At 44.5% G+C, this 15,919-nt stretch overlaps 1 protein-coding gene across 1 annotated transcript; it reads left to right on the forward strand.

The window, feature by feature from the left end:
* Positions 1-8,353: 8,353 nt before the first annotated feature.
* LOC309690330 (POU domain, class 3, transcription factor 4-like) lies at positions 8,354-9,515 on the forward strand. Its single transcript, XM_082507370.1, has one exon. It carries the CDS (start codon positions 8,429-8,431, stop codon positions 9,512-9,514), a length of 1,086 nt encoding a protein of 361 aa, XP_082363496.1. The 5' UTR covers positions 8,354-8,428; the 3' UTR covers position 9,515.
* Positions 9,516-15,919: the final 6,404 nt, after the last annotated feature.

Genomic DNA, 15,919 nt, shown 5'->3' on the forward strand with positions numbered 1-15,919 from the left:
TCTCAGTAAGCGCTCCTGTTTTTGTTAGCTGCTAATATCCTCTGCTAGCTGTTGTTAGCCTCTGCTAGCTACCGTTACTGCTCCTATGTTTTTTTAATGGATTGATTCTAAGTTCATGAACATCAACATAATTTGTTGGAATACGCAGTGACATACTAAACTATGTATATTTATGATTACAACATTCTTTTTTTCAATTAAATAACCTCAAAAAATGGCTGACTGGAGCTTTAGAGAGTAAAGCGTGCTAATAGCTAAAGACAGAGGCTGAACTGTGTCACTGCTTTTGAACTGGGAATTATGCAAAGTAACTCTATTCAATGGATCGAATAAAATATTATTATTATTATTATTTCCCAGAAGGGACAGAGTATGTAATCAGTTCTGTTTGTTTGCCTGTGTATTTCTCCAACCATATGTGTAACGAAGATGACAAATACACCATTTTAGTATGCAATGCTTCATTGTCATAGGTTAAAGGGCAGGGTAGCATGAATTAGGAAAAAGTTTAGTCTCCTTTGGGTTAACCCTAACCCTCCAACATTGTGTGACTTTGTTGCAAAATTCACAAATCTCCCCAAAAATGGTGCCAAAAAACAAACGAAAAAACAAAACAGCTGCAATCAAACTGGATTTTTCTTCAAGTTTTGAGTATTTTCTCAACACTTAACCCCACTTGCAGAAATACAGAGGGAGGTTAGCAAGTTTAAATTTATGTTTTCATTATCAACAGCATCACTGAGCCGCTTCTGGTTTTTACTGTGGTTCTGTCCAGCTCCTTACTTGCTGCCCGACTTGGTCACATCCTGTATCCCATGCACACTAACAAACCTCACACACAAACACACTTTCGAAATCTGAGAGTGTGTTAGGCCTCTCTTCCTCCTCACCCAAAGTTCCTGGCCCCAGGGGGTGGAGGGTCTCTACACCAGTCTTACACATCCAACTCAAACACACACACACACACTGGCAGCAGACCACATCAGAGGGGGTCCATTCCTCCCCGAGTCCACAGGTCTCTGGATAAACATATTATTCTGGATTAAATGTTTCCCATATTTGTTATTCTTCCCTTCGAGACTCCAGGTGGAATTGGTATGAAACCAAAAATCATATGTACATTCCTTTGAAGGAAAGCGCTGGTGCCGAGGGGGAATGCTCGGAACCGGGATCGAGAATTCCCTTTCGGAGTAAGAACTTGTAACAACATTTGTGCAGATTTTTCGATTGCCCCACATTCTTCGTTACACATCTAACAAAGGCTCCGCTGTGTTGTCCACAAGTGGTCTTTTCCCCTTTCAAACTCATGCTGCACTGCTACACAGCCATCTCTACAAATCCAGGAAGTGTGTGTGTGTGTGTGTGTGTGTGTGTGTGTGTGTGTGTGTGTGTGTGTGTGTGTGTGTGTGTGTGCTCCATGGAGGTCCACTGCTGGCTCTGAATCAGATCAAATTGGTTCAAGAGGCGCTGACCCTCGCAGGGATGCTGCAGTATGTGGGTATAATTTACTCTCGTGCAGTTTGAGCAGCGATAGAAGGTGACAGCCGAGCAGCAGCTTCAGCCACTGCGAGGCCTAAATGTAAGACTTTAGATGCAGGAGCTGATCACCGAGTCCTGTTCAATTATTATGTTCAGATTACTGCCAGAGCCTCTTGCCCTATCAGAGCCCAGGTTATAGCCTTGGGCGAGCCAGTAGGAGAGGTGATGATGTGGAGTGGGAGATCACAGTCTGCCCACTTTATGGCCCCTGTGGCAATGGTAATAGTATCTGAGCTGTAATGATGGACTGCTGGATGGACACACATGTTGCGCCAACTTCTTCAATTTTCAGTAGCTGCGAGAAAGCCTTTCAATTAATAAAAGAAAGACGTGTTCCGTGTTCGGATATTAGCAGTCAGCAGCCCATCCTGCGCAATCTGATGCTCTTGAACGATCTCCAGCGTCGGCCTCCTGCATGCTAATTCAACCGTGGGCCAAAGCAGGGACACACAATAGCAGAGAAATCTATAAACCCAAAAAGACAGCGTGTTTGTTTCTCCCCAACGTGTTTATTTTCGCAAACTGCGTCGCCCCCAACTCGGGACGTGTGTTGTCGACAGAGTGTTCTTGCTTCGATGTGTTTGATGTCTCTCTTGCTCTCTCTCTGTCTCACTCTCATAGGCCCTGGAGACACCGTTGCTCATGCATAATCACCGTATGCGTCTTTCTGATGTGCCTCTGTGTGCCGCTGGTGGAGGTTAATGCGCAGAGCTGCACATGCAGAAAACACAGTCCCGAATTAGAGACAAGCAAAAAAATCCCCAAAAAGCACAACTTTGCATTTCCGACGAAGGGCGAAGAACGAGGTGAACAGAGGCAGAGGGGAGTTTTGCGTCGTTTATTGAGGTGATGTAAGTACCAGGACAGCTCTCCGGGCTTGTGTGTCATTTAGCATTCTGCTGTGATAAACAACTGGATTGATTATGATGGTTTAAACACAGCATACACTGTGCTTTGCTTAATAAAACCATCTACCGCTGTAATTCATCATCCTTACCGTTACACTGAGCTGGGAAATCAGGGGGAGGTGACGGGATCTGAGGGAGGAAAGCAACGCTCACGTAGAGGGGGCAAAGAGGTCATGAGGTGTGTGTGTGTGTGTGTGTGTGTGTGTGTGTGTGTGTGTGTGTGTGTGTGTGTGTGTGATGGCAGCATCACCAGTCCTCCAGGGCTCAGCAGGCTAATTAATAATGAATCCCAGAGAGTCTGTGTTTGAAATGCAGATGTGCAACTGCCGGCTCCGCCTGCTCCTTCAGAGGGACCTGTGTGTGTGTGTGTGTGTGTGTGTGTGTGTGTGTGTGTGTGTGTGTGTGTGTGTGTGTGTGTGTGTGTGTGTGTGTGTGTGTGTGTGTGGCTTTGTAGGCCACAAGGGAAGGAATGTTGTGCTGGCTGGTTGTTTAGCTGTGGCAGAGAACTTGCTCATATTCTATATAAAATTCAGCGTTTGACTTTTGAGGGTGATTTGAAGGAAAACTCGGCAAGAGGAAAGGTAGATCTTTAGTGGATAAGTTCTCGCCCTTCTTTTCTGCTCCGGAGTCCTTTTCTCCTGCTCGTTGGTGCCATCAAAGGCCTCAGAAACACCCCCAACTCCTCCTCCCCAAGCTCTCGGCTCTCAATGCAGAAGAGGAGCAGAAGAAGGGCATGTGGACGAGGAGCTGGAGAGGGTCTGAAGAGCATACATCACATTTCTGTAGACTCTTACTCTTCTTCATGGGTCTCTTTTAAAGATATTCTGTGTTTATGTTCACGTGTGTCTGTGTGAACAGTTTGAAGTTTAACATATGCTAATGTTATGTAGATCTTTTTCTCTTTTTTTTTTTTTACCAGCTGTGGTGCCTTCACTGACCCAGGAACAATATTCTAGCCTCTTCTGCAAACAGCACCTGTAACACACACACACACAGACACACACACACACACACAGAGCAGTGAATAATCTCTTTGACAAACATTACCTTTGTTTGACAGAAGGCAAGAGGGACAAACAGTTTCTATTTTTTTCGGGCGTTTCAAATCCTTGCAGATAGAGAAAAAATAATAATAATAACAATAATAATAATATTCCAACAGTTGCTTTTGCAGAGAGTGTTTGTTCTCTGCGTGTAAAGACTGAAGACGTTTCGGGGAGCTGAAAGACTCCCTGACCCCGGGCCTGTGTGTGTTGTTTTGACTGAATTCATTTTCTAATTAACTACAAACCCAAAAACAATTTTACGCTGGGATTCGCATCATAGTTGGAATACTAATATCCACATCTTAGACATTTATTCAAAGTCTTTGCTGGACTCTGTGTCCTTCTGAATCCTCCAGGAAAATTAAATGACTTCATTTTAGAGGGACTTTGCAATTTAAACATTATTTTGATTGCATATTTCTGTATTTTACTTTACTTATTACTTTAAAAATGATATAGTCATGATGCTTGATTAATTGTGTATTGATTCTTTTTCATTTTGTATTTTTAGGACATCTGTTTATGTGGGGAAAACAATATAAATAATAATAATAACAACAAGAAAAACAGACAAAATAACTATTAACCTGATCCCCATAGCCTGAGACTGCTAAATAGATTCATTGAACCTATCTGCATGAAATTTTCCACTGCTTTTTAAATTTAATCTAAGATCTCCCTCCCCAAATCTGTTCACTGCACTTTTCCTTCACAGATTAAATAAATGTTAGCGGTCACAGGAAGCAGGAAAGGTCTTGTTAATCTCTGTTTGAGGGGGGAAATTTTCAAAATAAAAGTAACATTTTATAAAAATTTGTTCTTAATGAATGACACATTTTGTGTTGCTGCAGTGCTAAAGCTCTGATCACCAGTGCCCATGTTAGACGTTATCTACCCCCGTTATCTACCCCCCCCCCCGCCCCATAAATAACATAATGGACTTTTCCGGTGGAAAATCTGAAAATGGGATAACCTTCACATAGATTTGTTTCCACAAAAGTCTTCATTCTAAACCTGTTGAAGACCTTCTCTATGCCATGATGCGCAGATGTCTGACTCTCTCTCTCACACACACACAGTGAGACAAACTGCCTCTTGAACAGTGCAGACCAAACAAACGCACCGGGCCTCATGCATTATGAATGTACATTTACACCGGCGTGCTCTCATGGGGATGAGTTTTAGCTCCACGTCGGCTACACTCACTCACTGGCGTGTCCGATGTGTGTGTGTGTGTGTGTGTGTGTGTGTGTGTGTGTGTGTGTGTGTGTGTGTGTGTGTGTTTAAAACCTCTGCTGGACACAAACACAGAGGTAACAATGGAGTCTGTGACTGACAGCTCCGTGTCAAAACCAGCGCTTTAAAAAAAGGATAAATAATTTTTAAAAGACATTTTAGTTTCGGGTGTGTTTCTGTAAAAGACGCACCCCCCCCCCCCCCCCCCCCCCCCCCCTCACAAACACACACTCCCCTCCGGTGTCACTATCCTTTATTAGCGACGTCACGGGTTAATGGGGATATCGATTTTACTGTCTGGGAGCTTGTAAAGTGTGCGCGGCGGGTGTCAGGGATGAGAGCACAAGCACAAGTTTAGACTCAGAGGTGACATGGATGGATCGAGATTCCTTTAAAATAAGCCAAACCAAAGAAACTACAACAATAATAATAATAATAATAATAATAATAATAATAATGATGATGATGATGATGATGATAAAAAATGTGCTTATGAAAAATAAACTACAAGAACCTCATAAATACAAATTAATAAAAGTGTTTTCATCCCCCTTCTTATTTTGATAGGAAACAAGCCGGGAAATAACGTTTATGTCATGCACGCTTCTAACACCGAGGAGCAGAGATTTAAGCTTCGTGGGGAAAGTTTGCAAAGGTCACGACACCAAGTGGCAGGTCCCGCCCCGAGGCCCAGAGCTGTCTCCACAGCAGACTGAGTCTGATTTATAGAAAAGCTACAGCATTAATGTTGTGACCTGAACGGCCAAGATCGAGGCAAAAAAAATAAAAAAATAAAACAAAATAAAACAATATAAAATACTTCACGACTGTCAGCTGCAGTTCTAACCTTGCATATGAAACGCAACTCCACTGTCATTTTTTTTAAATAATATTTTTTTGGGGAAAAGCTTCCAAACTATAACAATAAAACTGAAGCACTTGTCAATTATTATAAGAGGAAAAAATGTAACAATGCCTTTAAAGTTAGAAACATCATAGAGCCAAGACTCAGACTCTCCAAAGGAAACCTGTCATGTTGTCTCTCTCTGCTCTGTTCTGCGGCATATATATAATTAAAGTGACCTCACATGAGATATTAATCAGCAGTGCTGAACACTAATGTTGCGCTCGCGAGTGCATGTTTCAAACTTGCAATCAATACGCGGTTTATTAGAGACCTTAATAAACATGACGGTGGATATGACACTCTACTCGCATTCGGTTTTGAGTGAATCTGTTTCTTTTTTTTTAGTGTAAATAGAAGCATTTATTTACAGTCCCACGCGTGCCACGCGAGGAAGGAGGGACACTGCTTTTCTTTTCCTTTTTCCTGAAAACTGAATCCATTTTTGTTTTCTTGTTTACCTTATAATTTTATTTTAGTCTGCCTAAATGAAGTCGTGAAACAAATCTATTTATTTCCTTCTCTGCTTATACAGTAAACAGCCCGAGTCAGAAGATAATCACTGGTTAAGACTCGCTTACAGCCGCCAGGCAAACACAAACAAGCCGCTGAACAAACGCTCCACGAAGCAACACTAACACACAAAGACACACACATAAAATAAAAATAAAATGAAGAAATGATAAGTCAGTTAGTTGGAGTTATTTAGCACTAGTGCGCACTGGTTTAAGATAGAGTCTGCAGTGTTAGTGCGTGGTGTAAGTGTAGCAGGGCTGGCTCGGGTTATCTGTGAATGGGCTCTTTATTGGAGGCGCGGAGCGGGGATTTGCCTTTTATTCGCCTCGCTATGGAAACGCGCTCGACGGCAGAAAAATGTTGACGCGAATAAAAGGAATCGGCACAAGGAGCAGTTTCTAGAGAAGCATCTGTTACACTTAGAAACTTAGACTATCGAGAGCAATACAGCCCCCTCTCAAAGTCCCTCTCCTGTCTGCTTTATGCACCACAAAAAAACCCGCAGACTTCATCTTTGTAAAGACCCGAAAATGAAAAAGAAAGAGAAAAAAATGTTTTTTATATTCAAATTTAGTTCGAGTAAATCTGAATTTAAAATCTTACATTTTGTTCAATTTTTCGTATTACATATAATTAATTAATTGTTTTTTTCCCAGGAAGATCCTTTTTATTTCTTTTGAAATGGAGACCCCCATCCTCCAAAATCACTTCACGGTGCGTGTCATTTAATATGACACGTATGAAACTGCGGGAGCCGCTACTAACGCTGCGCAATAACTTTATATTTTGCATTTAATTCTCTCCCCCCCACCTCCAGTCCCATAACAGCTCCAAACGAAGCAACCCAATTCAGCAAACTAGGCCACTGGAACAACACTGCCATTCACATCAAATATTCAGCCACTTTCACCCAACTTCCACAGACGCAGACACATAGGGAATTTACACGTAAGGCCGCAGCAGAATGAGAATAAAGACACGACAAAACGTATCTGATTAATTATCCTTCCATCCACAGGCGAATCTACTGCACCATGTAAGAGTTAAGAGCGCAAACATCCTGCCATCCTCACAGCTAACTGCCCGTCTGTCACCCCCACCCCACCACGGTTATCGAGGCCCCGTCCACCCTCCAGCACATCCCTGTCCGAAGTTCTATAGCCCGCGCTCAGCTCACCTTGCTCCGGCCTCCTCCTCTGTCTTCCACCAGCAGCGTGTAGCTCGGCTATACTCGGCGCTCTTTAATGACTTTCTGGTGGCTGCAGCCTTCTTTTATTTCTTCTAAATGTATGAAAATGTATGCAAATTTAAATCAAGCTTAACCTGGGAGCTCGAGCAATATATTTAATGGAATTTCAGACCAATAAGGAGATTGCAACGCAGTCTTCTAATGGCAAATATAATTACGCCGCTAAGTTAGCTCGCTGATTTGCAGATCTTTTTTTCCCCAACTCTGAGAAGACCTGATGAGATTCTTAAATACTGGGAGTGATAAGTGTCTACTGGCTGTGCTCGCGTTTATCTCTTTGAACGTGGGTAACATGGAGACGTTTTCCTTCTGGGAAAATGTGTCAGGTGAGCAGATGTGGATTTTGGGCTCTTGTAGAAATATTATTTCATATCTCTATGTGTTTTATGAATATTCCAGTTTTGGAGAGAAAGACGGCAAGAGTAAAGTCAAACATGTGTGTTATATTTTCACAAGCTCGGGATTATGGATAGCCCGTGCGTAAAGCAATTTTGCCTGAAACACTCTCTCCAGACGTGTCATTCTACAAACACCTGAGGAAATATTCTCCAAGTTAATAATTAGCAGTGAGAACTGCTCTTAGTTTAATTGTATCCTTTTAAATTAAGTGCTGGCACGTCTAAGAAATGCCATTGCGCTTTAATCTCCTTCTTTGCGCGCGCTCAAGGGTGACAGGAGCAGCAATAAACTCGTGCGTAAATCAGTTGGAAACTTTAATTAATAAACAGGAACTGCGCTCCACGCTCACATCATTCCACAGCCAGACCCACTGGACCAGCACTCCGACACACTTCCGGTTCGACAGCCTGTAAACCTTTTCTTACCCGCAGCTCTGCTGCCGGAGGCGGAGGTTTCGGGTGTGCGCCGTCATTGGCGGAGACGTGTCGTCACCGCGTCTCGGTCGGACTGTGAGTGGTGGTGGAGGCTGTCAGTCACTCCCAAGCTGCTGCTGAGCCTCCGGAGAGAGGGAGATGTCAGAGGCTGAGCTGCTCCCTCTCTTCAGTAGCATTAGTGGGGTTGAGCAGCCAGCATGGCCACAGCTGCCTCTAGCCCCTACACCCTGCTCAGTTCCAGTCCCATGATCCACCCGGAGAGCCAGGCCATGCAGCCTGCTAGCCCCTACAGAGGACATCAGAAACTGCTCCAGAGTGACTACCTGCAAAGTGTCCAGAACGGGCACTCCCTCGGGCACCAGTGGGCAAGCAACCTGTCGGAGGGGAGCCCCTGGTCGGCCTCCATGGAGCAGCAGGACGTGAAACCGGGCCGAGAAGACCTCCAGCTCGGCATCATCCATCACCGCTCTCCGCACGTAGCGCATCACTCTCCTCATCACAACAACCATGGCAACCACCCGGGAGCCTGGGGTACTCCGGTGTCCCACAACTCCTCGATCACCAGCGGGCAGCAGATCAACATCTACTCCCAGACGGGCTTCACTGTCAACGGCATGCTGGACCACGGGGGACTCACACCTCCACCCAACCCGCAGGGCCAAGGCATGCACCCGGGCCTCAGGGACACACTTAGCCCCGAGCACAGCGACCTCGGCGGACACCACTGCCACGACCACTCCGACGAGGAAACGCCGACTTCGGACGAGCTGGAGCACTTTGCCAAGCAGTTCAAACAGAGGAGAATCAAACTGGGCTTTACGCAGGCGGACGTGGGTTTGGCTCTGGGCACGCTGTACGGTAACGTCTTTTCCCAAACTACTATCTGCAGGTTCGAGGCTTTGCAGCTGAGCTTTAAAAACATGTGCAAACTAAAGCCGCTGCTGAACAAGTGGCTGGAGGAGGCGGACTCGTCCACGGGCAGCTCCAGCAGTATAGACAAGATAGCAGCTCAGGGGAGAAAGAGGAAGAAGAGGACGTCCATCGAAGTGAGCGTGAAGGGAGTTCTCGAGACGCACTTTCTCAAGTGTCCCAAGCCTTCCGCGCAGGAGATCACGTCGCTGGCGGACTCGCTTCAGTTGGAGAAGGAGGTGGTGCGCGTGTGGTTCTGCAACCGGAGGCAGAAGGAGAAGCGCATGACACCGCCCGGAGAGCAGCCGCCCCACGAGGGACCCTATTCTCACAGCGGGAGCGCGGGAGACGCCTCCTCGTGCCATGATCTCTGACCGAAGCACCTGGAGGAATCCCCCCCACGCCCCCCACCCCCTCCGACACACACCTCCACCTCCACCCGGTGCAGACTCTCGAGCGCTCGGACGCGCGGTGGCACCTTGTAGCCCTCCGCACCTGTCCCGGTACAGACTCGCCCGGATGCCTCCAGCACTGAAACAATAACAGAGATACCTGTTCAGCCTTCGTCATTGTTTTTCCTGCCACGAGGGCATTATCCTATAGCGGCATATCAAACATCACATTCCAGATCACCTTTCTTTTTCTATTTTCTTTTTTGGGAGAGCCCGCCACTTTTTTTTCTCTCCATCACGGATATACATACAAAAAATGTGCCTAATAACCTGCCAGCGCCTTTGGTTTGTGCGTGTGTGTGTGTATGCGTGTGCGTGTGTGTGTCACCGTTTTTAACATCAGCTCGGTAATAACGATAAGATGGGACTGATGGTTTTGTTTTTATTGTTGTTTTCGTGGCTTTCCTCACACACGCCGTGCTCCCGTTGTACCCACGATCGGCGGCGTGGAACCAGTAATAATAACAACAACACCAATAATAACAATAATAATAATAATAATAATAATAATAATGTTACTGTTCTTAATTGATTTGTACCAGCACCAGAGGCCATTTTTTACACTCCACCTCACGCTTCCCCCTCGGGCTTTTCCAACGCCTTAGTTCTCCTCATATTTACAGTCATTTACTTTGTAACGTAGAAGATCTGTATTTTTTTTTTCTTTTTGTGCATTTGCAACCTTAGGCCCTCATTCCAGCTGTGCAGCCACTCTACATGACTCTTGGAGGACTGTTTTGCTTTCTTTTACTTTTGGCCTGTAGCTTACGAGGGTTGTACGAAGCCACGCGCAGTTGCAGCTCTATTTATTCATTTACTTCTTTTTTTATTTCGATCATCTTCGACCATTTAAACTGTGCGGACTCTGAAAAAGGACACGAAAGAGCCGAGAGTCTAGAAAGCAACGCTATACACCTGCCTATAATTTTAATGTACGTTCACTATCGAAATTTTATAATCTTAAATACTCCTGTTATTTGGTTTATTTCTTAAGTATTTTTTCGAATATTGTACAGTTTTATATATTACCCTTTTGAAGTCATTAATTTAAATAAATGATCTTAGTTATTCACGCACTTGATTAGCAGTGTTTTAAAAGAAAGAAAAAAGCAAACAAACACGCGAAAAATTTAAAAATCAAAAAACAAAGAAAAAAATTATTTTCAATAAGACTGAATGAACTGTTTCGGCGGTTTTATTCCAAATTTCAATGACAGCTCAAGTAATTATTTATTTTCAGTATAAAGCTTGTATTATGTTTTTGAAATAAACTATGTATGTTGTAATAAACCATTTCTTGCTACAACTGCTCACTGTCCGAAGCAGAAGTCAGCTTCTGATTTTCTTTCTTTTTTTTTTTTTTTTAGAAAAGTAAAGACTATTCAGAAGTTGTTTTTTTAACTCACAGCTTCCTCTTATTGTTATGGAAACAAAGCAATAATTTAAATGAATCACAGCACTTTAAAAAAATATTGCTTTTAAAAGCTTGTATATAATGTGGAGCATTCTGTGTGGGAAATGGTTCGAGCTGAGCTTGTGATTAATTCTGCAAAGTCACCAGATCAGTCCCTTAATGCTGCTTTCAAACTCTTATATTTAGGTGAATTATATTGTTAGGCCGCGTAACCTTCACTTGGCCTCAATGTCATGTCAAGAGGCATCTTTTGCCAAATAAATAACAAATAAATAAATAAATCTCTACAACTAACAGCTGTAAAATATCCAGTGGTTCACAGAGACCCTGCACTGCAAACTGAGACGCTTTCTCCTGCAGTTCCACTGAAATGTTATTGTCCGGGCCCTCTGCCCTTCTCAATCAGACATGCGTGATTTATCGCCTGGGCCGCTGGGCCTGACAGCAAAACACAATGACACACATATACTCAGACACACACACACACAATCAGAAGCAGATGAATCTCATTTCAAAGGCTATGGCTGTGTATAATTGGCCATGCCAGGGCAAAATAAAGCTGTACTCCCCCTTTAGAAAAAAGAAAGAAAAACATCATAATGCCCCAAAATAATTTAGGGATGGTTTTGGAAATAAGTAGATGCATTCAGTACTGCTTAAATGTTTCAAAAATAGATCTGGAGAGGGAAAGTGAAAGAGGGAGAGGGAGGAGAGGAGAGGCGGAAGGGTGCTAGGCCTTGCCTTGAAATGGGGAGCCTGACTGGAATACTAATGTGTCTGAATTTATGCATCTCCTCAGTCTGCAGCCCTGAGAGGGGGGTGGGGGAGACAGAGAGAGAGAGAGGAGAGAGGAGAGGGAGGAGAAGGGGAAAGAAAAGGGTGTGAGGGTGGAGGTGAAGAGGAGGAGGGGGGGGGGGGGGTAATGTAGAAGAAGAGAAAAGTAAAACCATGGCTGATTGATTCTATCCATCTATTTTAGTCTGAAATAATCCCCAGCTTCTGGGAGGAAGAAAATGACCCTGGAAGGAAGGAAGAACCCAGAAGCCGAGCAAATAAAGCAAAGCAAGCCAAGGTCCACGGCGGCGCTGCGGTATCCTTGAGCCTCTTCCACCTCTCCTTCCCCATGCAAACCCATCCAAATATGTTTTTAAAGAGTAACCAGCACCTCGGCATGAATAACTTACCAGTTTTAAAAATGACTGACTTGGGGAGATTGTGTAAAGGATATTGAGTAAAGAAGAAGAAGGGAAAAAAGATAACAGGTGCAAGATGAAAGCATACTTCAGAGGTATTGAATGATGAACTTCAGGTAATTATTTTTCAAAAAAAAAAAAAGGAGAAAAAAACGCTTCAGGTTGGCTCGGCTCGGCGCTCTGGCAAATAATTGAGCTTCTGAATCAGATCCTGAGTGACTGAGTGACAATAGAGAGGCAGGAGTGGTGAAGTTGTGCAGTAGCAGTTTTGGAGGATGAGCAGAGTTGTTTACGTGCAGATTATAATGGGAGCAGCTGACTCACACCTTTTCTTTTTTTTCATAATTACATCTCTTCTCTAACCTTTTGTTCTCTTTTAATCTATTCTCTCTTTCAAAGAATCTGTCTGAAAGTTAAACCATTAAATAAACTGTTTTCCTGTATTTTTTATACTGTTACTTTGCCCATAATCATAATAATATTAATACAATCTGTCAAGCTCAGTGAAACGACTGAAACACGTTGTGATTAAAGTAACTTCAGGTGGTGCAAAGATTCTGGGGAAGGCAGGAAAGAGCAGAAGGGGCTGATATACTGTTTGCAGTAAAACGTTGGAGGTTAAAGCAAGGACACTCAACATCACATTTCTCTTTAATTAGACAGGGCTGCAGTCTATCTGCCATAGCAAGAGCACAGAGAAGAGCCAAACAGCAGCACCACATGAGAGGATGGGAGTAATGAATGTCGGCTGCTCGTCTGCCACGTGGTTCTTTCACTTTTGGACACCAGTCCTGTCTCTTCCTTTAACTTAAAGTGTATAAAATGATCCGCTCTCCTAATGTTTGCTGTGTCTGCTGCGTTACCTATCGTACTGCGTCCTTTCTGCTTAGAACTGGACACCTGCTGTATTCAACCACATGTGACCAGTTCAGCCCCTCATTTTTATTTCTCTTTTTTTCACTTTTGCCTAATCCGAACTGCCTAAGACCTGGCAGGATTTGTATGACAAACATATATTCCTACCAAAACTTTAAAATAAAGTTCAGTAAACATGACCACTATTACGCGGACTAAAGAAATTTTAAAAATGACAACGTTTGATACAGGAATAAAAAGAAGTAAAGCAAATAGTTATTATTATAGTGGATGTTTATGGAAAACGATCCAAAGATTTCCAAGGAGACAAGCAAACTCTTCAATAAAACACACCTTACAATCTGTTAGGACCAAGTGGTTCAGTCTGAGAGGCCTCAGGTGAAGCTAGAGGAAGAAAAGAGGGAAAGATTTGATTCATTCTTCATAAATAAGCTCTGGACTCAGAGCATAAAGAAAAAAAGTTAACTTCCTCTCATGGGAATTGATTTAGTTGTTTTGGAGTCTTGTCTTTATGTTCCTATTTGTTAGCAGCACGTTTCACACTTGTTGCAGGCCGATTATAATGTACACCACAGCATTTTTCAGCCTCTGTAGGATTATAACCTCCTGGTCCTGCAGGAGCACAATGTCTCAGTGAGAGAGAGCAAACTTCACAGCTGCTTTATCGCCGCTGGTGCTGATGCACTGGAGGACAGTCAGCTCTGTATACCTTCCAACTGGACGGTGGAGAGACAGAAGAAAAGCAAGCAGGGTGAGGATGAGGAGGGAGAAAGGGGGCGCATCTGCAAACAGGTGTAAGCTGAAATCAGTTTCACCTCCTCAGCTCTGGAATTGTGACACCAGGGTCGGCTAACTGTTAGGTTGGGTGGGTTTGACTCTTCCAGAAAGGATTGCTCCATCTCTCCTGGCAAAAGCATAAATTTAGTTTTTGTATGTGTGAGTTTTCCAGGTTTCTCACATGAGTGGAGTCACTGATGAAGCCCTTTAAAATCCCAGAATCACTAGTGTGCCCCCCCCACACCGGGTCAGTAATTAATAATAAAAATCGTGTCAGTGGAACAGCTGCCTCTGACATCCGGTTGCTCCTCTCTGTCTAGGCTGTGTCATTCATGCCTTTGCAGTCAATTAAAGCTATATTACCGCTGTGCAGTGTGATCCATCAATTAAGCAACATGTGAACACAAAGCGATACAGTACAGCTTGACATTTTCCAGGCTGCACTTTTTTGTTGATGTGACGTTAGGGTGGTCACACGTGGCCCACGATTAAGCTGTACAAAGTGCCAGGTTTATAGGGGAACCCACGAACGTGGAAACACACACACAGAAGAAAGGCCTGTTTGTGGCGCAGTGAGTAAATCACTGTGTCTGATATCTTCATTTGAGACAGGGGGCTGATCACCGCTCGTCCTGCTTGTTCCACATTAACTCATTATCACACGCGCTCACTCCATTAATTCTCCCGCTTTTATTAGCTGCAGGAGCGCGCGCGCGCGAACACGCGCACAGTGGGCCGATGACAGCTAATGGCTTCATTAGGAGCAGCGTGTTAATTGGCTGACTTTAGGGAGACGCTCGTTAATGAGGATAAATAGATTCACACCTGAGCGGGGCGCTACCCAGCCACAGCAGCACTGTGGGAGCCGTGGAAGAGACGCGAGTGTGGGCTGCAGATACGACTGCATCGGTTTGAGTGAGCGGAGAAGAGACCTGTCCCGCTCTCCTCCTTCCTCCCAGCCTAAGCGCGGTGGTGTTTTCATTGCCAGGCAGACTTATTAGCCGAGTGGTTGATTAGCACCAGGAGGCCAAAACAAAGAGCAGTATGTCAAAGCAATTAGCCCCACTGTTTACCTCTTAGCTCCCACGATGACTGCAAAATGCATCTAATCCAGGACAGAGAGAGAAGGAGGGAGTCAGCTCAGACAGTTTCAGGAAAAGGACAACAGCTGGTCCCTGGGCCAAAGTGTGTGTGTGTGTGTGTGTGTGTGTGTGTGTGTGTGTGTGTGTGTGTGTGTGTGCGCGCGCGCATTGTGATGGGAGCAGTCCTCGTGCCTCAATCCATCTGCTTTCCTGCCTAGACCCTCCATCCTCTGCTGTCTGCTCGTGACAGCTCCGACACGCAGACACTCACACGCAGACGCGCGCTTCTCCTTTAACACGCCACTGCTTAGAGGAGCTCATATCCTCAGGGGAGCGGGGTGGGGAGGTGGTGCTGGTGGGGTGGGCAGACAAAATGGAAGCAGGCGAGACTGATGATTTACATCAGGGTAGGAGGACACGGATCCAACCTGGGACGCTGAGTGTTCAACGCTTGTGGAAGTTGGCATGTACTGGAAGGTAATACCACCTAGTGGTGGCTAGAACCCGCTGCAGGTCATTGATGTTTGTTGAGGGAGGCAGGGGAACAAAGGGAAGGAGAAGCGGCTCGAGATGCGCAGGTATTTTGGAAAGAACCGGTTCACTCAAGTTCGCAAACGAAAAACTTTTTTTTTCTGACACAACTGTTAAAGCTATTTTAGTTGGAACATCATTTAGTTTTCAACAGGACAATGACCCCAAACACACCTCCAGGCTGTGTAAGGGCTATTTGACCAAGAGGGAGAGTGATGGAGTGCCTCCACGGTCACCTGACCTAAACCCAGTCGAGATGGTTTGGGATGAAATGGACCGACAGAAGAGCCAACAAGTGCTCAGCATCTCTGGGAACACCTTCAAGAGTGTTGGAAACCATTGCAGGCGATGAAGAGTGTGCAAAGCAGTAGTGGCTATTTTAAAGAATCTAAAACGTGTTTGGAGTTATTTCAGACGTTTTTGTTTACTACATAATTCCACATGTGCTCATTCA

The sequence above is a fragment of the Aulonocara stuartgranti genome (assembly GCF_965226115.1).
Source record: "Aulonocara stuartgranti genome assembly, chromosome: 2".
Classification (NCBI taxonomy): Eukaryota; Metazoa; Chordata; class Actinopteri; order Cichliformes; family Cichlidae; genus Aulonocara; species Aulonocara stuartgranti.